Genomic DNA, 27,510 nt, shown 5'->3' with positions numbered 1-27,510 from the left:
CTTAATTCCAGATATTTTTTATTGAATTCAAATCCCACCATCTTCCTTGATGGGATTCGAACCCGAGTCCCCAGAACATTCACTGAGTTTCTGGATTAATAGTCTAGTGATTATACCATTAAGCCATCACCTCCCCTATGAAGGTATGAACGCATATTCCCAAACCAGCTTTTGTTTGGCGCAGTGTTGTCATTCTACATTTTGAGTTCACACCAACTCTTTTTTTTTTCCCCTTTAGGAACAAGTAACGCTATTGAAACAAAGGACGTGGAGTACATACTCAAACCAGTCCCGTGGAGAAGTGGTCAGAAGGTAAAAGTGCCCACTGTGAAAGAGAAAATATTGGACAAAGAAAATGAAGCAGCTTTCAAAGCCGGAGAGAAAATGCCTAAATATCTGAGTTTTGTAAACCTGAATCATAGAAATAACTGGAAACATTATCGAGGTTACAGGATCCAAGTGGTAAGCTTCAACCCTGACAGTGTGCCGGAAGACATTCCGGAAGAAAAAGCTATCTCCTGGCAAAGGTATAGTGCATTTAGCTCTTGGTTGCAGTTATATTGTAATATTATTTGAGAAGAGTTAGGAACTGTAATGTTGCACGCAGTATCCATGTAGAGTGTATTTAGAATTCCGCATCTCTTACTACTGAATTATAGTAAGAAGTCTCACAACACCAGGTTAAAGTCTAACAGGTTTATTTGGAATCACGAGCTTTCGGAGCGCTGCTCCTTCATCCTGTCTTCCGAAAGCTCGTGATTCCAAATAAAGCTGTTGGAGCTTAACCTGGTGTTGTGAGACTTCTTACTGTGCCCATCCCAGCCCAATGCCGGTATCTCCACATCATGGCTACTGCACTAGTCAGTGTGCCAAAATAACAAAGTATCATTCTGTAGCATATGGCAAGATCTGGAGAAATATACTTGATGTCCGCGCCAGTATTTGTGTCTAAAGTGTGGATTGTTTCTGACTTCTGAGAAACATAAGACATAACGGTTAGTGAACAATACCTGACTGGCACTCTTGCCCGCCCCCCAAAGTTACAAAAATAATGCATTGGATCTCAGATTTCTTGCAATAGTAAATTATGTTGTGGCCTGTTTATTTAATATTTTGTGACATTTACAATAAATAGGATTTTGTACAGGGGAAGTGTTGAAATATGGGTAAATTAATAAATTTATACATAGAACACTGAACATAGCACAGTCCAGCACAAGAACAGGCCCTTCAGCCCTCGATGTTGTGCCAAACATGACGCCAAATTAAAATAATTCCTTAGAAATCCTACAGTACAGAAAGAGGCCATTCAGCCCATTGAGTCTGTACCGACCACAATCCCACCCAGGCCCTACCCCCCATATCCCTCCTTCTGCCTGCCCTTGGTCCATATCCCTCTATTCTTTGCACATTCATGTGCTTATCTAAGAGCCCCTTAAACACCCCTTTCGTATCTGCCTCTACCACCAGAACTAGTCTAAAAATTAGGGCCAGACCATTCAGGAGAGATGTTCGGAAGCGCTTCTACACACAAAGGGTGGTAGATGTTTGGAACTCTCTTCCACAAATGGCAGTAGATGCTAGATCAGTTGTTATCTTTAAATCTGAGATAGATACATTTTTATTAAGCAAATTAAGTATATGGGCCAAAGTAATTAAGTATATGGGCCAAAGGCAGATATTTGGAGTTAGGCCACAGGTCAGCCATGATCTCATTAAATGGCTAAACAGGCACGATGGGCTGAATGGCCTACTCCTGTTGCTGCGTTCCTATGCATTGCCCTTTCTCCTCTCTCCTTTGTCCGCCTTTCCACATTGCTAGCAGTCCGCGTGGCTTTTTCATTAACTTTACCCTTTTCCCCCTACAGTCTTCTTTTCTGTGTTCAACATTCAAATCCTTCCTAAGATCTGGAACTCCCTAAACCCCTCTCTCCACCTTCGACCTCTCTTTCCCCCTTTGAAGGTGCTCCTTAAAACATAATTCTTTGACTAAGTTTTGGTCATCTGCTCTGACATCTGATATCAAGTTTTATAAAGTTGCTGCAAAGTGCTGTGGGATATTTTATTGCTTAAAGGCCCCATATAAATGCAAGTTGTTGCATTTGAATCTTTGCACGCTCATGGACAAGATGAGCTAATAATGTTGTTACGTCCAATTTAGGTATCAGTTGGCAATAACAAAATACAAAGAAAAGGAGCGAAGGAGTAGCAGTATCTACAATCAGAATAATCCATGGGAGCCTGCTGTTTATTTTGAAGACTTTATTAATGATGAAAACATTAAAAATGAGGTTCGTTTATATCTGCATGTAAACAATTATTTTTGACTATGGAGATGCATTTTTCTTGGATCTGCGAACCATGGGTTGCTATCACAGGTGCCACGGAAACTGTATCAGCAATCCCAGGTCATTCTTGCATATCCAATGATATTTGATAGGAGCAGGGTGAGAGGCCATGGTAAGCCAGAAGGTCTATGTTGAATTAGCTAACCCCCATTCAGGGCAGCAGTTGGGTTTCAGTTACTGGCATCTGTTACCCTCCCCCAGGAGAAAGAAAGCAAATTTTATTAGGCCTCCATATTCCTTTTTCTCTACTCATTCATGGGAAGTGGGTGTCAATGGCTGGGCCAGCATTTATTGCCCATCCCTAATCACTCTTGAGGGGGCAGTTAAGAGTCAACCACATTGCTGTGGATCTGGAGTCACATGTAGGCCAGGCTGGGTAAGGACAGCAGATTTCCTTCCCTAAAGGGCATTGTTAAAGTTTAAAGTTTATTTATTAGTGTCACAAGTAAGTTTACATTAACACTGCAATGAAGTTACTGTGAAAATCCCCTAGTCGCCACACTCCGGCGCCTGTTCGGGTATCGGGAATACTGAGGGAGAATTTAGCATGGCCAATGCACCAAACCACCTAACCAGTCTTTCGGACTGTGGGAGGAAACCGGAGTACCCGGAGGAAACCCACGCAGACATTGGGGAGAACATGCAGACTCTTCACAGACAGTGATCCAAGCCGGGAATTGAACCCAGGTCCCTGGAGCTGTGAGGCAGCAGTGTTAATCGCTGTGCCATTGTGCCGCCCATTGGGGAACCAGATGGATTTTATTCGACAATGGTTTCATGGTCATCATTAAACTTTTAATTCAAGTTCTTTATTGATTTCAAATTTCACAATCAGCTATGGTGGGATTTGAATCCGGGTCCCCAGAGCATTACCCTGGATCTCTGGATTACTAGTCCACTGATAATACCACTACGCCACTCCCCTATTCTGCTGAAACATGCACAGGTGTGATGCTCAAATTGGGCTCGGCCTTGTTGCCTTTTACTGTCCACGGGCTAACCTTCCCTCTCATAGAGAAGGACCCCACTGCTGATTCGCATGACATGGACTCGATGAGCCGAATAGCCTCCTTCATTGAGGCCATGACTCTAAGCCTGTTTTGCACTTCTGGTGTAGGCTAATTTCACCCCCATTATTAAAGGAAGGGAGAAAATTGGTGGAAATTTGTTTGTTTTTATTATCTATATGTCAAAATGGTAACCATACTCCTATTTCCTTCATGTTTGTGAACAGGACCTGGTAGCCTGGATTACGGCTGGCTTTCTCCACATTCCCCATGCAGAGGATGTTCCCAATACTGCCACAGCTGGAAATGGTGTTGGCTTCATTTTAAAACCAGTCAACTACTTTACAAATGATCCTTCCATTTACGCTCAAGATGCTGTCTACATTGATCCCCTCCAGAAAACAGTAACTTGCAAGAGCAACCCCATGGCATGTGCACGGGAATATGCCTCGTGTATACCCAATCTCCCAGACTTCACCTATGGAAATAGATCTCGATTATTATCAGGATTTGATTAGAGTGAGAAGGCAAGCTAACTGTGACTGGCCACCACTTTCATTTTAACCCTACAGTATTAGATTTCTTTGTAGAGAAATCACAGTTTTATCTAGGCTCCTGCGATCTACTTGAAAATTCCACAACCCCATTCATCAGATTGGGGTCAGATTGACTTTGCGAGATGTTGTTATGTTATATGGCTGTCACTAGCCCTAATAGTCTAACATCCAACACTAAAGAAAAATGCAGGGTAGATTTCACAAATTCCAGCTCCCGGCACAGAATCTTGTGTGCAGGGGCCCCACAAAATTCTTTATCCATTAGATTTTAATGGGCAGGAAATCCTGCCAGAGCTAAGTGACCTCCAAGTTTGACTGCTAGACAATGCATAGTTGATGCAGCATCAGGGAGAATCATTGAGTCAAATTTACCCTTAAACCCATTATGACTGAAAATAAGTTTGCATTTAGTAGCTCAGAAACTAAGTGACTTTGTCTTGCCTCAATGTAACGGATTGTTTAATTGAAACATTGGCGCATAAGGTGACTTCTTTAATTGATCAGATACATCATTACAGTATAATAGATGTGTGCTAGCTTTTGTAAATGCCTCCAAACGTGAGACTGGGGTGGGCACAGTAAGAAGTCTCACAACGCCAGCTTAAAGTCCAACAGGTTTATTTGGAATCACGGGCGTTCGGAGTGCTGTCCCTTCCTCAGGTGAGTCATTCACCTGAGGAAGGAGCAGCGCTCCGAAAGCTCGTGATTCCAAGTAAACCTGTTGGACTTTAACCTGGTGTTGTGAGACTTCTTGTTGTGTCCAAAAGTGAGGCTAGCGATATCGTTCATGACTAATTGATTTTTTTTTGTGACTAGGTTAAAAGTCACTTTTGCTAAAGGGCTTTGGGGACTTTCATAATGTTTGGAGACCCACATTCCAAAATCAGAGCTGCTTGTAATTAAGTCAGCAGTTTCCTGTGACTGAATAAGTCAAACTCTGTTTTTTATTACACGGTGTTTCTGCAAATTTCAGCAATTTTTGCTAGTATTTTGGGGATTGAATAACGTTTATACTGCCCTAGAAAGGATCGAATCGTAGAGTGTGTTACGAAAAGCTTTACACAAGGGATATAATTATCGAACCTCACTTTTGGTTTGACTTTCTATTTTGTAAGCATTTTTATAGCTTCATTTTTGAAACACATTTTTATATTTTTTTATATTGCAACTATGCCAACTTCTAAAATAATGCCGTGGGCTACATATTTCACAGTGTCACCAATATTTTGGCATACGCTGACAATGCCATGTTGAATATTCTATTTCTTCTATACATTAGGGTGTCACTTCAATAAAACATAAAGGGATAAATCGATATGTAACTCGAGTAATGACCTTCGTCATCGGAGGTCACGCAACATTATTAGCGTTATGTGTCAATCACTGTTGAGGCTATACCTGGTTACCATTGTTCCAAGTGAAAAGTGTTTTCTGGCAACACCACAGCAGGGCAACAATCTTCAACGTTAAAGCCTTCTGTAGGTTTAAAGTTCCATTGGTCAGCGCTTCTACACTTGGCAGATGAGATCTGCAGTTTCTTGTCCTACATCAAGTGGTACAGTGGAAACTACAGCAGGAAAACAACCACTTTAAGTACAAAAAAATAATCTCTGTAAAATGGCGATGTAGTAGATCAGTTGAGGAAATAATGTGAGACAGTCAACGTAAAAATGCTTTGATTTCCACAGTTGCATCTGCATTAAGTCAGGATCCATTCCATGGACCTTGTGTAATATATTTGTGCAAAGATTTTCTTCGTCAATCTTAAGAGACTGATGAAAAATAAAACACAGGTCAAAGGAAAGGGCTTCTTCATACTTGATTGCTGATTTCCTGCTTGCGATTACCGTCAAGAACCAGTTGAGGCCCAACTGCCTCCTTTTCTTTCTTTCATTCAATGCATAAAATGCTTCCACTTTTCTGCTTTTACGAACCATTACCTGTCCAGCTTGCTGTGAAACAAAGGCCGGGATTCTCCGATATCACACGCCCTGCCACCATTGCCAGTGAGAATGGAGAATTTGGCGCTCAGCCAAGTCTCCATTCACAGCAGCTGGACTGGAGAATCCCAGCCGTGGACGAGGTCAGAGAATTCCGGCTGAAGAGTATGTTCACAAGAGGATGCTTCCTTCTGGGGATTAGAGGTTAACGATATTGATTGATCAAGAATTTCTGGCCAGCAATTACAAAATGCTTTGGAATGTTAGAGAGCTGTGGCCTACCTGTTGCCAAGGGCACTGCTGTAGGTTATAAATGATGCAGTCTTGCAAAAAAAATCTAATTTATTTACCATTCAGGTGGTATACAATCAGACATAGGCCAGAATTTTTCCACCCCGCCCGCGACGAATGGGTGAGGGGCGGACAATGGAGTCATAGAGAGGTCATAGAGGTTTACAGCATGGAAACAGACCCTTTGGTCCAACTTGGCCATGCTGCCCCTTTTTTTAAACCCCTAAACTAGTCCCAATTGCCCGCATTTGGCCCATATCCCTCTATAGCCATCTTACCCATGTAACTGTCTAAACGCTTTTTAAAAGACAAAATTGTACCCGCCTCTACTACTACCTCTGGCAGCTTGTTTCAGACACTCACCACCCTCTGTGTGAAAAAATTGCCCCTCTGGACCCTTTTATATCTCTCCCCTCTCACCTTAAACCTATGCCCTCTTGTTTTAGACTCCCCTATCTTTGGGAAAAAATATTGACTATCTAGCTGATCTATGCCCCTCATTATTTTACAGACCTCTATAAGATCACCCCTAAGCCTCCTACGCTCCAGAGAAAAAAGCCCCGGTCTATCCAGCCTCTCCTTATAACTCAAACCATCAAGTCCCGGTAGCATCCTAGTAAATGGGAAGGTCCATTGACCTAGAGTGGGATTTTACGGTTTTGGGATGAGCGAAGCCGTAAATTCCCACCCCCAGGATCAAATGTTTTTCACAGGGTTTAGAAATTTCAAGACCATCTTATAAACAATCCATGGGACCTGAATTTCAGCTGCCATCTTTGATATTCAGCAACTCTGCATAATATTTTCCATTAAAAGCACCACAATAACATTAACATACATTTATATAGCATCCGCAATGAAATAAAGGGAGTGATTCACCAATCTGATCCGTGCCCACGCTGCTGCAGGTGAAAATAGAGAATTTGGCATTCCGGCCAAAACTCCATTCGCTTTCAGCAATACCGGAGGATCCCAGCCACGAACGAGGATGGAGGTTTTCGGCAAAAATGTCCCAAGATGTTTCACGGGAGTGTTTATAAAACAAATTATGGCATCAAGTCACATCAGGTGAAATTAGATGACCAAAAGCTTGGACAAAGACATAGATTTTAAGGAGTGTCTTAGAGGAGGAAAGCAAAATGGAGAGGTGTAGGGAGAGTTTTTCCAGAATTTGGGGCCTAGGCAACAAATGGCGGAGTGATTAAGAATCGGAGATGCGCAACAGGCCAGAATTAGTGGAGCGGAGATATCTCGGAGAGTTGTGGGGCTGGAGGCGATGACCGAGAAAGGGAGGGGCGAGGTCATGGGAAGATTTGAGAAAGAGACATTGCTTAAGCAGGAGCCAATGTCAGTCAATGAGCAGTGGGGGATAGTGGGATGGGATTTGGTGCAAGTTAAGACATGGACAACTGAGTTTTGGATGACCTCAAGTAGCGTAGCTTAGTTTGATTGCGTGTACACCATTGCCCCATGTTCCCCACCATGATAGAAACGCTTCATGTAGGGAAGCAAAGGTCATGAAACTAAAACTAGCTGTTAACCTTCATTGTATGTGAACAGAAGAGGCAGTCAAAGAAAATTTATGTGTTTTTTTTTTAAGTCTAATTTCTATTCTTTGTCTGGTAATGTGATTATTTTGAGGACTGCGCATCAACTGCCAATCCAGCACTGGTATTGACTTTGGGATTGCAGTTACCACACACCATTAACAGTACAAATACAATTTGATGGGTACCATAGTGTTCGCTTTCAGCTGCAGATCCCTATCACTACGAATTTCAAAATGTTGTCTTCTGTCATGATGGCGGGGTGGTACTATGATTAGCACTGCTGCCTCACAGTGCCAGGGAACCTGGGTTCAATAGTGGCCTCGGGTGACTGACTGTGTGGAGTTTGCACATCCTCCCTGTGTCTTCCTTTGGGTGCTCTGTTTTCCTCCCACAGTCCAAAGATGTGTAGATTAGGTCAATTAGCCATGCTAAGTTGCCCCTTAATGTCCAAAGATGTGTAGGTCAGGTGGATTAGCCAGGGTAAACACATGGGGTAAGGGGAGATAGGGCAGAGGGGAGAGCCTGGGTGGGATGCTCTTTTGGAGAGTTGGTGCAGATTCAAAGGGCCAAATGGCTTCTTTCTGCACCATAGGGATTTTATGGTTCTACGGTTGAGAACAACAATGAAGTTCTGCTTGAATCGAATGGAAAACCCATTTGAATTCTGACCAATTATCACTATCCAGTGATCCTATTGGGAAATGTGTGAGGAAACAGGTTGGGTAAATAAGCATTGAGTGAACCACTGGGTACAGTGTTCCAACTTAAATCAGCAGAGGTGAGGAGAAAGTGGAGGGAAAAAAAAGTAACAATTTTTGAAGCAAGTTCAATTTGGTTTCTTTGAGCCACATTTTACAGATTGCCTAATTCTGTTGTAAAGCAACAATTATCCTCTTTCAGGAGGGGGCACTGTTCTCTAACACGACTGCAGTTCAATTGTTACAAAGGCTATTAGACTGTTTTAAATAAAGCAGGTTGAATGTTGGACGCATTCCAGATGATTCACTGACACTGAATTACACAGGCGCAATTTAAAATGGGAAATGAAGGTGGCCAGTGTAATTGTGCGCACATACTAGTGTCAGATTCCTCTCTGATATTTTAATACTGGATTTAAGTCTTTTATTTTAAATGACATACAGCTCCCTTAAAGTAGAAAGAAGTGGTTTGCTGCGGTTAAGCTAAACATTTGGAACATAAGGTAACTCACAGTAATTTCCAGAGTTTATTCTCAACTAACAATTATCTGTGTAACAATTAGTCAATAAAAAAATGTAATCTTGTGTACAATGAACTTGTAATAATTTTATTACCACCCTGTTTTCAGTAAAGATATGATTGATGAGGCAGTGAGTTTGCTTATTCCGAGAAATATCATTCATTGTTACAGTGCAAATAGCTTCATTAGGCAATCACACCCATCTAGTGATGTTATTAAGGTGTCCGCTAGTTTTAAGTATGGCAAATGATTATGATGTCCTTCTAAATGATACCAAAAGGGAGTCGATTAGCTCAGTTGGCTGGACAGTTGGTGATTGATGCCAATAGAGTGGGTTCAATTCCCGTACCGGTTGAGGTTATTCATGAAGGCCCCGCCTTCTCAACCTTGCCCCTCGCCTGAGGTGTGGTGAGCCTCAGGTTAAATCACCACCAGTCAGCTCCCCCCTTCAAAGGGCTGAGCAGCCTATGGTCACCTGAGACAATAGCGACTTTATCTTTACTTTTAGGGGAGCGATGGCCTTGTGGTATTATCGCTAGACTATTATCCAGAAATTCAGCTAATGTTCTGGGGAACTGGGTTCGAATTGTGCCACGGCAGGTAGTGGAATTCAAATCCAGTAAAGAATATTTGAAATTAAGAATCTACTGATGATCGTGAAACCATTGTCGATCGTCAGAAAACAATAATCTGGTTCACTAATGTCCTTTAGGGAAGAAAATCTGTCGTCCTTACCTGGCCTGGCCTACATGTGACTCCAGAGCCACAGCGATATGATTGATTCGAAATTTATTTATTAGTCTCACGAGTAGGCTTACATTAACACTGCAGTGAAGTTACTGTGAAAATCCCCTAGTCACCACACTCCTGCACCTGTTCGGGTGCACTGAAGGAGAATTTAGCATGGCCAATGCACCTAACCAGCACGTCTTTTAGACATTGGGAGAAGACCGGGGCACCCAGAGGAAACCCACACAGACACGGGGAGAATATGAAAACTCCACACAGACAGTGATCCAAGTCAGGAATCAAACCCGGGTCCCTGGCGCTGTGAGGCAGCAGTGCTAACCACTGTGCCACTGTGCCATCCTTAACTGCCCTCTGAAAGTCACTCAGCTCAAGGGCAACTTGGGATGGGCACTAAATGATGGCCAGCCAGCGACGCCCTTGTCCCACGAACAAATAAAAAAAACCTATCTCACCTTTTAAAGTCACAAGAAGCATGACAGAGGAATTTTAGGTGATATGTTCCAGGTAACATGTCTTGGTTCATGAATATTGCCTCCCAGATATTTCAATCTAGGCTATATCAATATAAATTGGATTAATGCAAAAAAACCTATCAATTTCAGAGTTTAATTACTTCACAGAAATGCATTTCAGGCGATTCTTCACCCTTGGATGTAGAATTTCCATCCAATAAGAGCTGTGTATGTTCAATTGTCCAATACGCAATCCTAGCGTGCATTCGGAGCACCGAACTGGAAAGTCCTACTTGTTTGACTATTCGTTAGGCATGATAGATTTAAATCAGAGATTTATTGCACATTTTGTATGAATAGAACAAAAATATTAAATGGAAGCAACATAAAGCTGTAATAAAAAGACAGAAACCACGCACGTTGAAACGAAAACAGAGAATATTGGAAATGCATAGCGGGAAAGAAGTGAAGAAGTAGAGACAGGTTAATTCTTCAGGTGGAGCCCTTGCATTAGTCATGAACTCAAAACATTAATGACCAATTCTTACAGTTTCTGACCTGTGTACTTACCAACAGGCTAAGTTCATGAGGTCCCAATTTTGTGCGCATGGGGAAATTGGATGCACACCTATCTCCCAAAGATTTCCAATCTGTTAGAACATAGGGAATGAACCTGGGCAGGTGTCAGATATCTCAGTGGGAGAGCATTTTGGGGATAGTGATCATAACTCTATCTCCTTTACATTAGCACTGGAGAGAGATCGGATCAGTCAAGCTAGGAAAGTGTTTATTTGGAGTAAGGGCAATCATGATGCTATTAGGCAGGAAATTAGAGGCATAAATTGGAAGGAGGTTTTCTCAGGGAAATGCACAGAAGAAATGTGGCAAATTTTCAAGGAAAATTTGTCTGGAGCTCTACATAGCAATGTTCCAATGAGACAGGGGAGTTATAGTAGGTCACAGGAACCATGGTGCACGAAAGCTGTAACGAATTTAGTCAAGGAGAAAAGAAAAGCCTACAAAAGGTTCAGGGAGCTAGGTAATGTTAGAAATCTAGAAGAGTATACGACTAGTAGGAAGTAACTTAAGAGGGAAATTAGAAGAGCAAGAAGAGGTCATGAGAACGCCTTGGCAGACAGGATAAAGGAAAACCCCAAGGCATCCTACAAGTATGTTAAGAGCAAGAGGATAAGATGTGAAGGAGTAGGACCTATCAAATGTGAGGGTGGGAAAGTCTGTATAGAACTGGTAGAAATGGCAGAGATACTCAATGAATACTTTGCTTCAGTATTCACAGTGGAAAAGGATCTTTGTAGTTGCAGTGCAGACTTGCAGTGGACTGAGAAGATTGAGCATGTGGACATTAGGAAAGAGGATGTGTTGGAGCTTTTGAAAAGCATCAAGTTAGATAAATCGCTGGGACCGGATGGGATGTCCCCCAGGTTACTGTGGGAGGCGAGGGAAGAGATTGCTGAGCCTCTGGTGATGACCTTTGCGTCATCAATGGAGACGGGAGAGGTTCCGGAGGATTGGAGGATTGCGGATGTGGTTCCGTTATTCAAGAAAGGGAGAAGAGATAGCCCGGGAAATTACAGACCAGTGAGTCTAACCTCAGTGGTTGGTAAATTGATGGAGAAGATCCTGAGAGGCAGGATTTATGAACCTCTGGAGAGGAATAGTATGATCAGAAATAGCCAGCACGGCTTTGACCAAGGCACATCATGCCTTACGAGCCTAATTGAATTTTTTGAAGATGTAACGAGACACATAGACGAAGGAAGAGTGGTAGATGTAGTTTATATGGATTTCAGCAAGGCGTTTGATAAGGTGCCCCATGCAAGGCTCATTGAGAAAGTGAAGAGGCATGGGATACAAGGGAACATTGCTTTGTGGATTCAGAACTGGCTTGCCCACAGAAGGCAAAGAGTGGTTGTAGATGGGTCTTTTTCAGCATGGAGGCCAGTCACCAGTGGAGTGCCCCAGGGATCTGTTCTGGGACCCTTGCTCTTTGTGATTTTTATAAATGACCTGGATGAGGAAGTGGAAGGATGGGTTGCCAAGTTTGCTGATGCCACAAAGGTTGATGGTGTTGTGGATAGTGTAGAAGGATGTCAGCAGTTGCAACGAGACATAGATAAGATGCAAGACTGGGCGGAGAAGTGGCAGATAGACTTGAACCCACATAAGTGTGTGGTGGTTCATTTTGGCAGGTCGAATAGGATGAAAGAATATAATATTAAGGGTAAGACGCTTGGCAGTGTGGAAGATCAGAAGGATCTTGGGGTCCGGGTTCACAGGACGCTCAAAGCAGCGTCGCAGGTGGAGGCTGTGTTTAAGAAGGCGTATGGAATACTGGCCTTCATCAATAGAGGAATTGAGTTGAGAAATCGGGAGATAATGCTGCAGCTGTATAGGGCCCTGGTCAGACCCCACCTGGAGTACTGTGCCCAGTTCTGGCCGCCTCATTACAGAAAGGATGTGGAAGCCATAGAAAGGGTGCAGAGGAGATTTACAAGGATGTTGCCTGGATTAGGTGGCATGCCTTATGAGGATAAGTTCTTGTTTTATGCTTTCATGGGCTGCGGGCATTCTTAGGGGGGCCAGGCAATTCATAGAACCTCTACGGTACAGAAGGAGGCCATTCGGCCTATCAAGTCTATACTGACCACAATTTCATCCGGGCCCTATTCCCACAGGCCCTTCGGCCCACAAGTTGCGCCGACACTAGGGTCAATTTAAGCATGGCCGGAGCACCTGGAGGAAACCCACGCAGACACGGGGAGAAAGTGCAAACTCCACACAGACAGTGACCCAAGGCTGGAATCGAACCCGGGGCCTTGGCGTCGTGAGGCAGCAGTGCTAACCACTGCGCCACCGTGCCACCCTTCCCGATTACTTTTGAGATTGTGGAGGTGACCCAGCAACTTGATCCACTGCAGCCTATCTGGTGTTTCTGTATCAGTTTGGTACAATTAAGTGACTTAAGAGGGGCAGGTTTTTTTATCCATTCATGGGACATGGGTGTCGTTGGCGGGCCAGCATCTATTGCCCATCCCTCGTTGCCCTTGAGAAAGCATTGGTGTGCTGTCTTCTTGAATTGCTGCAGTCCACGTGCTGTGGGTTGACCCAAATGCCGTTCGGGAGAGAATTCCAGGATTTTGACCCAGCGACTACAAAGGAATGGGAATATATTTCCAAGTCAGGATGGTGAGTGGCTTGGAGGGGAACTGGCATTTGATGGTGTTCCCATGTATCTGCTGCCCTTGTCCTTCTAGATGGAACTTAAGAGGCAACCACATTGCTGTGGGTCTGGAGTCACATATCGGCCAGAATAAGGTCAGTAGATTTCCTTCCCTAAAGGACATTAGATCAGATGGGTTCTTAACACAATTGATGATCGTTTCATGGTCATTGACTGAGACAAACTTTCAACTCCCAATTGTTTTATTAATGCTTAAATTTAAATTCCACTAACCACTGCAGTGGGATTTGATACCAGTCCTTGTAGCATTAGCCTCTGGATCGCTAGCCTAGTGACAATACCACTATACAGCCATCACTCTCATGCGTTGTAGAAAACTGTGGAAGCATTCTTTGCCGTGGTTTTATAAAGACTGTGCTACAAACAGCTTAACTGTTTTTCAAAGTTGTAGAAAATTCCAGTTAATTTAATCCCTAAATTCTGGCATCAGCAGGTACGTCCTTCGTATCATAGTTTTATGATGAAAGATAAGCAAATGAATTATTGTATCTCATTTATTATGCAATGGTGATCTGTTGATAATTATCTACACCTAACATTGGAAAATTCTTGCCGTGTCGTCAAGTTACTAGACTCATAGAGTGGAATCATAGAATCCCTACAGTGCAGAGGGAGGCCATTCGGCCCATCGAGTCTGCACTGACCACAGTCCCACCCAGGCCCTATCCCCATAACCCCATGCATTTACCCTACTTAGTCCCCTGGGCAGCACAGTGGTTAGCACTGCTGCCTCACAGCGCCAGGGACCCGGGTTCAATTCCTGTCTTGGGTCACTATCTGTGTGGAATTTGCATGTTCTCCCCGTGCCTGCGTGGGTTTGCTCCGGGTGCTCCGGTTTCCTCCCACAGTCCAAACATGTGCGGGTTAGGTTGATTGGCCATGCTGAATTGACTCTAGTGTCAAGGGGATTAGCAGGGTAAGTGTGTGGGATTACGGGGATAGGGCCTGGGTGGGATTGTGGTCGGTGCAGACTCGATGAGCTCAGAGATGATTTTTATTCACATAAAGGCTGTGGATGTCGCTGGCATGACCAACAATTATTGCCCATCCCTATTTGCCTTTGAGAAGGTGGTGGTGCAATCCCTGATTGAACCACTGCAGTCCATGTGGTCTCCCAAAGGCCAGAAAAAGATTGACTCCATTGGGTTAACATTACCCATCAAACAGGGCTTTTAAACAACATCCATGTCATTGAACAGATGCCCTCCTGTGCACTGATGTTCTGAATAGCAGCCAAAAAATACAAAACCATTTAAACAAAGCAAACCCAACACCAAAAATATCCAAGTTGGGAACTATGTAACTATACATAACTTTATTTAACTTGGTCACAGTTTCAAATCTGCCTTAGATTTTTACCTAGAAAGCAATTTTTATGAACAGCTGAGAATCATAGAATCTTACAGTGCAAAAGGAGGCCACCTGGCCCATCGGGTCTGCACCGACCACAATCCCACCCAGGTCCTATCCCCATAACCCCACATATTTACCCTTGCCAGTCCCCCTGACGCTAAGGGGCAATTTAGCATGGCCAATGCACCTAACCAGCACTCCTTTGGAGTGTGGGAGGAAACCGGAGCACCTGGAGGAAACCCACATAGACACGGGGAGAACATGCAAACTCCACACAGACAGTGACCCAAGCCCGGAATAGAACCTGGGTGCCTGGTGCTGTGAGGCAGCAGTGCTAACCACTGTGCCACCATGCCGCCCATTGTAGGGAGCAACATATGAAATTTGCAGGTGATCCGAAACTAGACGTAAAGGAGATGGTGAAATGGGCAGAGGCATGGCAGAGTTTTTAAAAATTCATTCATGGCATGTGGGTGTCACTGGCTAGGCCATCATTTATCCCTAATTGCCCTTGAGAAGGTGGTGGTGAGCTGCCTTCCTGAACTGCTGCAGTCCATGTGGTCTAGGTACATCCACAGTGCTGTAGGGATGGAGTTCCAGGATTTTGACCCAGCAACAGTGAAGGAACAACGATGTTTTTCCAAGTCAGGATGGTGAGTGATATGGAGGGGAACTTCTAGGTGGTGATGTCCCCATGTCTCTGCTGCCCTTCTCCTTCTAGATGGCAGTGGCTGTGGATTTGGAAGGTGCTGTCTAAGGAGCCTCGGTGAGTTCCTGCAGTGCATTATGTTGATGGTACACACTGCTGCCACTGTGTGTTGGTGATGAAGGGAGTGAATATTTGTGGATGGGGTGCTTTGTGCTGGGTGGTGTCAAACGTCTTGAGTCCTACTCAAGTTGGACACAACACACACTCATTCAGGAAAGTGGAGAGTATCCCATCACATTTCTAACTTGTGCTTTGTAGATGGTGAACAGGAAGTGAGTTACACACCACAGGATCACGAGTTCATTGCAGAAAATGTGAAGTGATGACCATTCCGAGGACTAATATTGAAAGCCAGACACCATAAGTTACATGATTTTGAAAGGTGTAGATGATCAGGGAACTTTTGTCCACATTCTTGAAAGATGGGAGGGCACATTGACAAAGCATATGGGATACTTGGATTTATAAATAGAGGAATGTAATGTAATAGCAAAGAGACCTTTTTAAAACTTTGTACATCACTGAGTAGGCCTCAAGTTGGCCATTTTGAACACCAAACTTCAGAAAACACCTTAGAACCCGGATCCCATCCCAGAACATTAACTGAGTTTGTGGATTAATAGTCCAGCGATAATACCACTTGGCCATTGTCTCCCACCAACACCTGGTGTTGCATTAAAGGACACAGCTCAACCTAACTAGCGAACTAATACATGCCTATTACATGGCATAATCTTCTGCATTGACATGCAATTTAAGCCTAAATGCGCACTAACTACCCCCCCAACACTACACAGCGTGTGTTGCTGCATAGCTAGATCTTAGTGAGTGATAAAACAAATTCATTCACAAACTTAATTCCACAATAGAAAAAAAATGAGAAGAAGCTGCGGCCTTTCAATCTCTTTTCTGGCTTTTTTTAATAATGAAATAACAAAATAAAACATTGCAAGTTATACAACGAAAAGAAATTTAGTTGTCAGCAATTATTTCAAATTTAGTTTTATTCTCATCACATATTTTGTACCGTGTCTGAAACAAAAACACACTAAAAAATAAATAAATAACAATTCAAGATCTTGCCACACTTCAAGTGTCGAAAATTCAAGTATTTGTGAAGCCACTGACCAAACAGAGGTGAAGTTAAAACATGCTACCGTGCAAAGGGACCTGGGGGTCCTTGTGCATGAGACGCAAAAGCCCAGTCTGCAGGTACAACAGGTGATCAAGAAGGCAAATGGGATGTTGGCCTATATTGCGAGGGGGATAGAATATAAAAGCAGGGATGTCTTGATGCACCTGTACAGGGCATTGGTGAGGCCGCAGCTGGAATACTGTGTGCAGTATTGGTCCCCTTATATGAGGAAGGATATATTGGCATTGGAGGGAGTGCAGAGAAGGTTCACCAGGTTGATACCAGAGATGAGGGGTTTGGATTATGAGGAGAGGCTGAGGAGATTGGGTTTGTACTCGTTGGAGTTTAGAAGGATGAGGGGGGATCTTATGGAGACTTATAAGATAATGCGGGGGCTGGATAGGGTGGAGGCGGAGAGATTCTTTCCACTTAGTAAGGAAGTTAAAACTAGAGGACACAGCCTCAAAATAAAGGGGGGTCGGTTTAAGACAGAGTTGAGGAGGAACTTCTTCTCCCAGAGGGTGGTGAATCTCTGGAATTCTCTGCCCACTGAGGTGGTGGAGGCTACCTCGCTGAATATGTTTAAAGCGCGGATGGATGGATTCCTGATCGGTAAGGGAATTAAGGGTTATGGGGATCAGGCGGGTAAGTGGTACTGATCCACGTCAGATCAGCCATGATCTTATTGAATGGCGGGGCAGGCTCGAGGGGCTAGATGGCCTACTCCTGCTCCTATTTCTTATGTTCTTATGAAGCCCAGGTAGAGGAGGTCTAAGGTATGGCCAAGAGCCATTTACTATTTCAATTCACTCCCAACTCCTCAGATGTGAGCGGATTCTGTACCTGAGTACTGACGAGCTAAAAATGTGCAGCAGCTCACCTCAGACTCATCAATGCCTCGATCCCCTCATCCTGTATCCCCTCATCCTTACTATAGAGGTACCTAACAATAAACAAAATACTGCCTCAGGTGTTAATCAGCTAGCAGGAAACCTCTGGTGAGTTAATGACCATCCTGCTCTATCCCAGAGAAAAACAACTTGGGTGGGATTTTCCATGCAACTTGTCATGTGTTTTGGCCAGTGCTGGGATTTCCTGGTCCAGCCGTTGTCAATGGAGTTTCCTGTTGAATGCAATCCACGTCGGCATGAAACCCATGGTGGGGGTGCATCGTCGACGGGACTGGAAGATCCTGCCAGCCTGAATGGAAGGAAAATTCCGGGCATTGTCTTTCCCCTGGAACTCAGGGGCACAATTTCAAAATAAGGTCCACTTAGGGCCGAGATGAGGAGAAATTTCTTTGCACAGAGAGTTAGGAATTTTTGGAATTCTCTACTCCAGAGGGCTGTGGAAGCGAAGACATTGTGTATGTTCAAAGCAGAGATTGGTAGATTACTGATTAACATTAAGGTAAAAAGTTATGGGGATAGTCGGTGTAAAAGGCACTGAAGTGACCGATCAGCCATGATCGTATTGAATGGTGGGGCAGGCTCGAAGGGCTGAATGGCCTCCTCCTGCTCCTATGAAAGAGAGTTTTGAGCAGAAAACCGCAGCATTTTATGTGTGGTGTACATGAATCAGTTAAAGGTAAACTGATTCTTTTTAGGGTTCTCTGACTACTCACCCTATTGCCTCTGATAACTTTACATTTCACAAATCTATAGAAGTTTCTTCTCCTCGCGGTTTACAATTTGTGACACACAGTACGGGACAAATGCCACGGCTGCCAGAGGCACTGCTGCACTCTTACAGAAAGACAGTAAGTAAAACAGGAATTCTCTCTGTGTTGGGGGCTTCACCGAGTCAAAGAGGTGCAGGATGATCAATGAGGCCACGATGCAACTTAGCCTGAAACTGAACTGCTGGCTCTTCTTCCCTTTGCAGCTTTCCATGTAGATGGGAGAGTTGAGGGCCAATCCCAATCCAAACAAGGCTCCCACGTTCCTGACCAGACTAGCGAAGGGAGTGCTGTCGATGTGGACCCACTCTGCCCGGGCACACCATCTCTGGGCTTTCTCCACGGACCACAGCAGGTCCACTCCCAGTACTTTCAACAGCAGGTAAAAGCCCAGAGCGAAGGAGAACAGGAAGAGAGTGATCTTCAGATACTGCTTGAAGGTTACGTCGTAGATTGCATTAATTCGACCAAACACTTGAGCCACAACTAATCCTGTGAATGAAAATTTACAATTAATATTTCATCGGATATGTAATCGTTGGATATATATATGCTCATCATTTTAGCACAAGTTTCCATCTCACCATCACTTTCTCAAGGGCAATAACTACTGGCCCAGCCACTGGTGCCTGCATCCCGTGAATATACAACCAATTGGCTTTAGTGTGGTGTTTTTTTTCAATGCAGAAAGGCATTGGAGCATTGGGTAGGACAGTGGCACAATAGTTAGCCGCCTCACAGCACCAAGGATCCGGGTTTGATCCCCAGCTTGGGTCACTGTCTGTGTGCAGTTTGCATGCTCTCCCTGCGTCTACATGGGTTTCCTCCGGGTGCTCTGATTTCCTCCCATGGTCCAAAAGATGTGCTGGTTAGGTGCATTGGCCATGCCCAATTCTCCCTCAGTGTACCCGAACAGGCGCCAGAGTGTGGCGACTAGGAGGTTGTCACAGTAACTTCATTGCAGTGTAAGCCTACTTGTGACACTAATTTAAAAAAAGGCCCAGCTCTGACAAAGGGTCATCCAGACTCAGAACGTTGACTCTATTCTTCCTCCCTAGATGCTGTCAGACCTGCTGAGATCTTCCAGCATATTCTGTTTCTGTTTCCAATTCCAACATCCGCAGTCTTAAAAAGGATCTGGGATAGAAATTGGTTGTGTAAAATGGGCAATTTCAGATTCATTGTCCAATAAACACAGCTCCTGATATTCACATCCATTGACTCCACAGTCACTTGTAGTTAAGTCCATCAGAAAGGGTCAGTTTTAGCCACTGCTGCCAAACAGCTATTGAATCAATTGTGTTTTTAATCCCTTGAGAACGGAAATGATGTAGAATATCACAAACAGGAACAGAGGCTGAAATCCCTGCAGGGTAAATCAATGCACAATGATCGAGTTGTATCATTATATTTTCAACTGAAAGAAGGAATCCTGACCTGAAATAACCCCCATGAAGACCTGATGTGGGAAGTGAGCGGCTAGAAACACTCTGGAGATACAGACACAGGCCTGAATCAGCCAGAATCCCGTCCAAAGCAATACGTGGAGACACCTGGAAAACAGGAAGGTCATTATTGTACAGTCAATTAAAGAATAAATCCATTACTTATAAAACACATGAGGGATTATAACATCGTTCATCCTCCATCCAACCAGACAATATCCATCCATATTTATTTTTTTATCTTTTTTTATTCATTCATGGGACATGGGTGTCACTGGCTGGACCAGCATTTATTGCTCATCCCTAGTTGCCCTTCAACTGAGTGGCTTGATAGGCCATTTAAGAGGGTAGTTGAGAGTCAACCACGTTGATGTGGCTCTGGAGTGACATGTTGGCCAGACCAGGTAAGGACGGCAGATTTCTTTTCTTAAAGGGCATTAGTGAACCTGATGGGTTTTTCCGACAATGATTTCATAGTCATCAGTAGATTCTTAATTCCGGATATTGGTACGATAGAAAAACTTAACAGATTGTATTGGAAAAGCTGCAGTTTAAGAGCTTAACACAAGTGGTTCTCCATCTACACTATCATCATTTAAGTCAACTTTATGACTGCTGTGGGCAGTTCCTCATTAAAAGAGATTCATCATTAAATGGAAAGATAAGAATTAGCAAGGTAACTTCTTCGTACTAGTCATTTTTTTTAGATTTAAAACAGTTACTTATTACACTAAAAGTTATGCTGATATAAAGTTATATAATATGTATTGGATTTAGTAACTGACTGAGAAAAAGCTCTTTTCAAATCCGGGGAGGTCAGAATGGACATAATCTACACATGTGTTGAGTTTAAATGTAATCAGTCTTTAAACATTCACACCTCCGGTACTGACATACAGAATTGCATACACGTTGAACTGTATCTACACCTCACATACGAAACTGCATTTTATGTGCACGACCCCTGTCAATCCAGACAAACCTATTGTACAGAAGCTGCACTGTACACACTTGAATGTACGTATAATACTTTGAAATCTTACCGTTTTTGGAAGGAGGGCTGCTTTTTTTGTAATCCAAAGGTGAGGAGTGCTGTGACCATCACATACCAGACACCAGCTGAACCCATTGCGTGACCAGATGGACTTCCTGTCAAACACATCATACAAAGGTTCAATTATAAAATGCTGTTTTCCATTGCTAAACATTTAAGTAATACTTTGCAGTGCTTTTTTAAAAAATACTTCTCTTCCTATTCCTGCACTATTCCATCTGGTGTACTCCAAGAATCTCTCCTTGGCTCCCTCCCATCTGCCCCTTGGTGACAAAATGTGAAAGCAGAGTGTTGGTTTACATGTCTACACTGACAACACGCAGCTCCCCCTCCTCTTAACTCCTCCACTGTCGCTAAATTGTCAGACTTCTCATCAGACATCTGGCACTGGATGAGCAGAAATTGGGAAGATGAAAGATATTGGGTGGGATTTTCCTCCCCGTCAGTGGTGTGTTTTGCGGAGGCAGGAGGAGGTGTGTGCTCACTGGCAGCAGGATCTTATGGTCCCGTTGTTGCCAACGGGATTTCCCGTTGAACACGTCGCTCAAAGCCGGGAAACTGCGGTGAAGGTGCGGCTTTGGCGGGACCATAAGATCCCATTGGCGTGAATGGCAGCAAGATTTTGGTGATTGTCTTAACTCCCTGCTTAACACTCCATTCCCGAGCTCCTGACAACATCCTTTTTCCATGCGACTGTCTGAGACTAAAGCAGACTGCTTGCAATTCTGGTGTCATATCTGACCCCAAGATGAGTTTCGACCTCAAATCTGTACCATCACTAAGACGGCCTATTTTCATCTCTGTAACAATGCTGACCTCACCCTGTCTCAGCCTATCTGCTGCTGAAACACTCAGTCATTTCTTTCCTATCTCCAGACTTGACTATTTCAACACACTGTCATAATCTTGGTAACCTCTATCAGGTTCCCCCCTCATCCTACAGCGCTCCAATGAAAACAATCCCATGTGTATCCTCGAGCAGTATTGGACAAGGAAATTCAGTGAAAAGACATCAAAAGTAAAAATGATCAAGATTTATACAGTAAATGGTAGAGCCCTTAGAAATATTAGCATACAGAGGGATCTAGGCGTGCAGATCCCCAGTTCCCTGAAGGTGGCAACTCAGGTGGATAAGGTGGCCAAGAAGACATATGAAATGCTGGCCTTCATCGGTCGCGGCGTTGAGTATAGGAATTTGAAAATCATGTTGCAGCTGTATAAGACATTGGTTAGACTGCATTTGGAGTATTGTGTACAGTTCTGGTCGCCACACTACCGGAAGGATGTTGGTGCATTGGAAAGAGTGCAGAAGAGATTTACCAGGATGTTGCCTGGTTTGGAGCATATGGACTATGAAGAAAGGTTGAACAAATTTGGATTGTTTTCATTGGAGCGTCAGAGGATGAGGGGGACCTGATAGAAGTTAACAAGATTATGACAGGCTTGGATAGAGTGGATAGTCAGAGTCTTTTTCCCAGGGTTGAAGGGTCAATTCTCGGGGGGATAGGTTGAAAGTGAGATAGGGAAAGTTTAAAAGCGATGTAAGGGGCAGGTTTTTCACACAAAGGGTGGTGAATGCCTGCAACGCGCTACCGGAAGAGGTGGTGGAAGCAGATTCTATAACAACGTTCAAGAGGTATCTGGATAGATACATGAATAGGCAGGGAATAGAGGGATATGGACCATGTAGAGGCAAGAAAACATTAGATCAAAGAGGCATCTATGTCGGCACAGACTTGGTGAGCTGAAGGGCCTGTCCCTGTGCAGTACTGCTCTTTGTTCTTTTACAACTGCAAAGCCTGCTGTTGTCTTTGTAATGCAATGAATTGCTGGTACCTGGTCCTGTTTCACAGGTGATGGGAAACTGCTGCACCAAGGGAAGAGAGGAATTAGCATAAAACTGGGTCTCATAAACCCACCAGTAAGGTCTCTCTCCAAATAAGAACCTGTCAAAAAAAGACGGAAACTGATTAATATGTGTCCAATATCCGTTATTTGCTTACATGTCCTCATTCTTTGTAATCACATTCAACTCTTCCAATAGGAAACTTCACTTACTGATACATGCAGGAATTTGAATCATTGGCTGAGGGGTCTGGCATGGGGGAGCCAACAGGCTCTAGAATGTATGACGTTGGAATTGAATTCAGCAGATGCAAATTGTAACCAGAACACAAACTGAAATCCCCAGCTGAAGTTCCTGCCAAGAGTTCAGTTAAAGGACAAAAGGTGCCATAACATGTGGGCGGCACGGTGGCACAGTGGTTGCACTGCTGCCTCACAGCACTGGGGATCTAGTTTCGATTTCTGGCTTGGATTGCTGTCTGTGCAGAGTCTGCATGTTTTCTCCGTGTCTGCATAGGTTTCCTCCGTTTGCACCAGTTTCTTCCCACAGTCCGAAAGACTTGCTGGTTAGGTGCACTGGCCATGCTAAATTCTACCTCAGTGTACCCAAACAGGCACCAGAGTGTGGTGACTAAGGGATTTTTATAGTAACTTCATTGCAGTGTTAATGCAAGCCTACTTGTGACATGAATAAGTAAACTTAAAAACTTCATAAGGGCGCAGGGAAGGAAAGAGTTGCCATCTCTATTACATTGATCTGAACCAGGGGTTAAATCAGATTAGAACACTTTCAAGCTATTTTTTTCTCTGCTGGTTTGACATCTGTCCAAACACCTCGGAATGTGAACTAATACTTAAACACCCAAAGTTATGAGAAAGCGATAATTCACCTCCTCAAAAACAAATTCAAATAAAAAAGCATAAGACATAAATATTAAACTTAAAAAAGATACATTCACCAGAGATAACATCAAGAAAAACACCCAGCATTAAGGAGGGACTTATGATTTTATTATCTTGAAATATTCATAATTTCAAAATGGGAAAATATCTACTGTGGTTAGTACAAGTATAAATGATTCACAGAAGGTGCCGAGTGAGGAAACTCCAATACGCTGTGTTTGAGCTGCTCAGGCAGTTTTCTGTGACTTCAAATTTCCATAAAATATGTTTGGAATCTCATGTCAACGTCGGAAGGTGCAGTGGTCAGAAGGACAAAGTACTTCCTGCAACTAAATCAGTCCTTGCCCTGTATTCCCATTCCCAACCACAAGACCCCCTCTGGCAGTTAGCTAGAGGTTTGTTGTCTGTCTGTCTCTTAGTGTAAAAGAACTGTCGACCGTCCAAGGTACAAGGAATAAATGCCGCAAATATGTTTTAAATTATAAACATTTATCATTGTTTTAAAAAATTGAGATTGGAATAAAAATATTTCTGTCCTCAGTCACAAGTGCCCAAGTCTCAGAACATAAAACAAACACACCTCCGATTACTCATAGTAAGAAAGAAGTACAGAATATTTATGTAGTTAAAAGCAAATTACGGCGGATGCTGGAATCTGATGAATCATAGAATCCTACAGTGTGGAAGGAGAACATTCGGCCCATCGAGCCTGCACCGACCATAATCCCACTCAGGCCCTATCCCCATAACCCCATGCATTTACCCTAGTTAGTCCCCCTGACACTAAGGGGCAATTCAGCATGGCCAATCCACCTAACTGGATGAAGAGTCATCCAGACTCGAAACATTGGGAGGAATTCTCCGGCCGTTCATGCCGACGGGATTCTCTGGTCTCGCTGGCAGCACACCCCCTCCCCGCGGGTTTTGGACTGACGTGGGTGACATCGACGGAAAATCCCATTGACAGCGGCAGGACCAGAGAATCCCACCACCAACGAACAGTGCGCCGCCTCCCACAGCTGAGAAACACGCAACTGGGAGGCCGGAGAATTCCCACCATTCGCTCTATTCTCACTCTGCAAATGCAGCCGACATTCTCCAACATTTATATAGTGCCTCTCACGACCAATGCATTAGAATTAATGAAGCACTTTTGAATTGTGGTCACTGTTGCAATGCAGGAAATGTGGCAATCAATATGTACACAGCAAGCTCCCACAAACAGTAATGTGACAATGAGCAAATTATCTGTTTTTTGTGATGTTGAGTGAGGAATTGGTCAGGACATATGGGGGAAACACCCCTGCTCTTCTTTAAAATAGCACCATGGAATATTTTACATGCACTTGAGGAAACAGATGGGATATTGGTTTAACATCTCATCCATAAGGCAGCATGACCAACAGTTCAGTAGTCCCTCAGTACTGCACCAGACTGTCAATCTTGATGTTTGTGCTCAGACACCGGAGTAGGAATTGACTCCAGCACCTTGTGACTGAGAGGCAACAGCACTACCAACTGAGCCACAGCGAAGGAGGTTCAGTCTGCTACATTGTCATGTATTAAGGTCTATTCCGTTGCTCTAATGAGAGACATTTAATCAATCTCCAAGGAGCTTCTCTGAAAATACACTGACTTTTGATGGGGGACATACCAGGCCGGAGATTGGCAATTGGACAACTAAAGCTAAGGAAAGTTTCATGAGGAAACTGATATGACCGAGTCAGTTTGAAGCTGCCAATCGGCAAGTCAGCAACAGGGAAGGGAAAGCAGACATTTTAACCTGTAACTTGGACTTCATCCTGACTGGGGATGGTGGAGGGACAATATTGGAGGCAGTCAGCATTGTGGGGTGTGACAACACATACACGCTGCCCCTCAGTCCTAACTACCCCTATCTTACCTGACAGTCAGAGCCTAGGCCTCCAAAGACCTTTAGTGGAGAGAGTCAGCAAATACTTACCATTTAAAGATGAGGTTGAGCCAGTCTCCAATGACTGCCACCCAGAGGAGTTTGACGCCCACCGCCTCACACAGGTGGAACCAGATGGGGAAGAAAACAAAGAAAGTGTTTCTCAGGTCAGCGGCGAAAGAGATAAAAGTGAACCAGCTCTGGGAGTCCTGGTAATTCTGCTGTAGATACTGCACCAGTTCAACCCCCGAGCTATGGAGCAGGTCCATCCCAGTGTCCATCCTGTGCATGTTCAGAAGTGTGGAAAAAGTCCAGCGGAGATGTCTATTTCTCTCGGTTCTCACCTTCACCGCTTCTCGCCTTGTTGGCTGAAACTCTCTCCACTGTGTCAGTTATATACAACGGCCAGCAACACAACCCACGTGCATGAAGCGATCTTTGGACTTGTGAAATTGACCCAAAGTCAATGAGCGACGTAATGTCATTTCAAACTGACGTAAATGCGTTTAGGACATTCGCACTGAAAATGCCTGTGGTATCTGCTTTATTGACTCACCAAATACACTTTGAAATTGGACAATAAACAGCAAATGTTAGGTTTCTTCAGTTCAACAAATGCAATTGTTTTATTATAGATCTTTTCATCTTTATTGGGGACTCAAACCTAATTTTGATTTTAGCCACAAATGTGAAAGACCAGCACCACATGCCGCAGAGCAGCTTGTAACTTCGTTAGCAGTTTCCCTTCTGATATCCACAGGAGCTCCATTGTTGTCAGTAGCCTCACTTCAAAAACCCTGAACCACAAATCGATAAGAAGAAGGATGGCTTTTTTGTGGTCACTGCAGATTGCAGTAGCGAGATTTAATCTTGTGGTGTTTACACAGAGCAATAAAAACCTTCATGATCCATCTCCATTCTCTTCAGGTTTCAGAGTGAACCCACAGTGAGCACTGTCAGGTTTTACAGTGACCCCCCTTCTAAAGTACATCATCCACCCCAAAGCACTTTGTATCTCTTCACCCCTTGACATTCAATAGTTAGGGGCGGCACGGTAGCGCAGTGGTTAGCACTGCTGCTTCACAGCTCCAGGGTCCCGAGTTCGATTCCTGGCTCGGGTCACTGTCTGTGTGGAGTTTGCACATTCTCCTCGTGTCTGCGTGGGTTTCCTCCGGGTGCTCCGCTTTCCTCCCACAGTCCAAAGATGTGCGGGTTAGGTTGATTGGCCAGGTTATAAAAAAAAATTGCCCCTTAGAATCCTAAGATGCGTAGGTTAGAGGGATTAGTGGGTAAATATGTGGGAGTAGGGCCTGGGTGGGACTGTGGTCGGTGCAGACTCGATGGGCCGAATGGCCTCCTTCTGCGCTGTAGGGATTCTATGATATTACCAGCACTGTCAACATCCTGGGAGTTGCCATTGACCAGAAACTGAACTTTTTTTTTCATTCATGGGACATGGGCGTCGCTGGCTGGCCAGAATTTATTGCCCATCCCTAATTGCCTGAGGGCAGTTGAAAGTCAACCACATTGCTGTGGCTCTGGAGTCCCATGTAGGCCAGACCAGGTAAGGATGGCAGATTTTCTTCCCTAAAGGACATGGGTTTTTCCAACAATCATCAATAGATTCTTAATTCCAGATCTTTTTTTATTGAATTCATAATCTACCATCTGTCGTGGTGGGATTCGAACCCAGGATCCCCAGAATATTAGCTCAGTTTCTGGATTAATAGTCTAGCGATAATGCCACTAGGCCATCGCCTTTCTAGTCATATAAGTACAATGGCTACAACAGCAGGCCAGAGGCGAGGAATCCCATAGGAAGTAACTCACCTCCTCACTTCCCAAAGCTAGTTCACCATTTACAAGGCACATGTCACTGAGTCATAGAAGTCTACACCAGAAAAGAGGCCTTTCAGCCCATCATGTCTGCACTGGTCAAAAACAATCACCTAACTGTTCTAATCACATTTTCCAACACTTAGCCCATAGCCTTGTATGTCTTGGCATGGCAAGTGCACATCTAAATACTTCTTAAATGTGATGAGAATTTCTGTCTCCCCCACCCTTTCGGGCAGTGAGTTGCAGACTCCCACCACTCTT

The 27,510-nt window shown here is 43.9% G+C and overlaps 2 protein-coding genes across 2 annotated transcripts in view; one reads left to right on the top strand and one right to left on the bottom strand.

Moving 5' to 3' along the window:
- The window catches only part of LOC144500685 (amine oxidase [copper-containing] 3-like), a 39,455-nt gene extending 30,472 nt beyond the window's left edge, over positions 1–8,983 (top strand). The window contains exons 2-4 of the mRNA XM_078223998.1: positions 239–527; positions 2,162–2,291; positions 3,583–8,983. Of these exons, the coding sequence (XP_078080124.1) occupies positions 239–527; positions 2,162–2,291; positions 3,583–3,873 (710 nt within the window). The 3' untranslated portion in view covers positions 3,874–8,983. The remainder of the gene's footprint in view (positions 1–238; positions 528–2,161; positions 2,292–3,582) is intronic.
- An 8,346-nt stretch (positions 8,984–17,329) lies between these two features.
- LOC144500702 (glucose-6-phosphatase catalytic subunit 1-like) lies at positions 17,330–25,780 on the bottom strand. The gene is made up of 5 exons (XM_078224035.1): positions 25,462–25,780; positions 22,587–22,696; positions 20,740–20,845; positions 19,689–19,804; positions 17,330–18,743 (listed from the first exon to the last, which is right to left on the bottom strand). The coding sequence occupies exons 1-5, from the start codon at positions 25,698–25,700 to the stop codon at positions 18,232–18,234; spliced, it is 1,083 nt and encodes a 360-aa protein (XP_078080161.1). The 5' UTR covers positions 25,701–25,780; the 3' UTR covers positions 17,330–18,231.
- Between the last annotated feature and the right edge of the window lie 1,730 nt (positions 25,781–27,510).

The sequence above is a fragment of the Mustelus asterias genome, chromosome 11 (assembly GCF_964213995.1).
Source record: "Mustelus asterias chromosome 11, sMusAst1.hap1.1, whole genome shotgun sequence".
NCBI lineage: Eukaryota > Metazoa > Chordata > Chondrichthyes > Carcharhiniformes > Triakidae > Mustelus > Mustelus asterias.
This window is presented reverse-complemented; position numbering and strand designations above follow the sequence as displayed.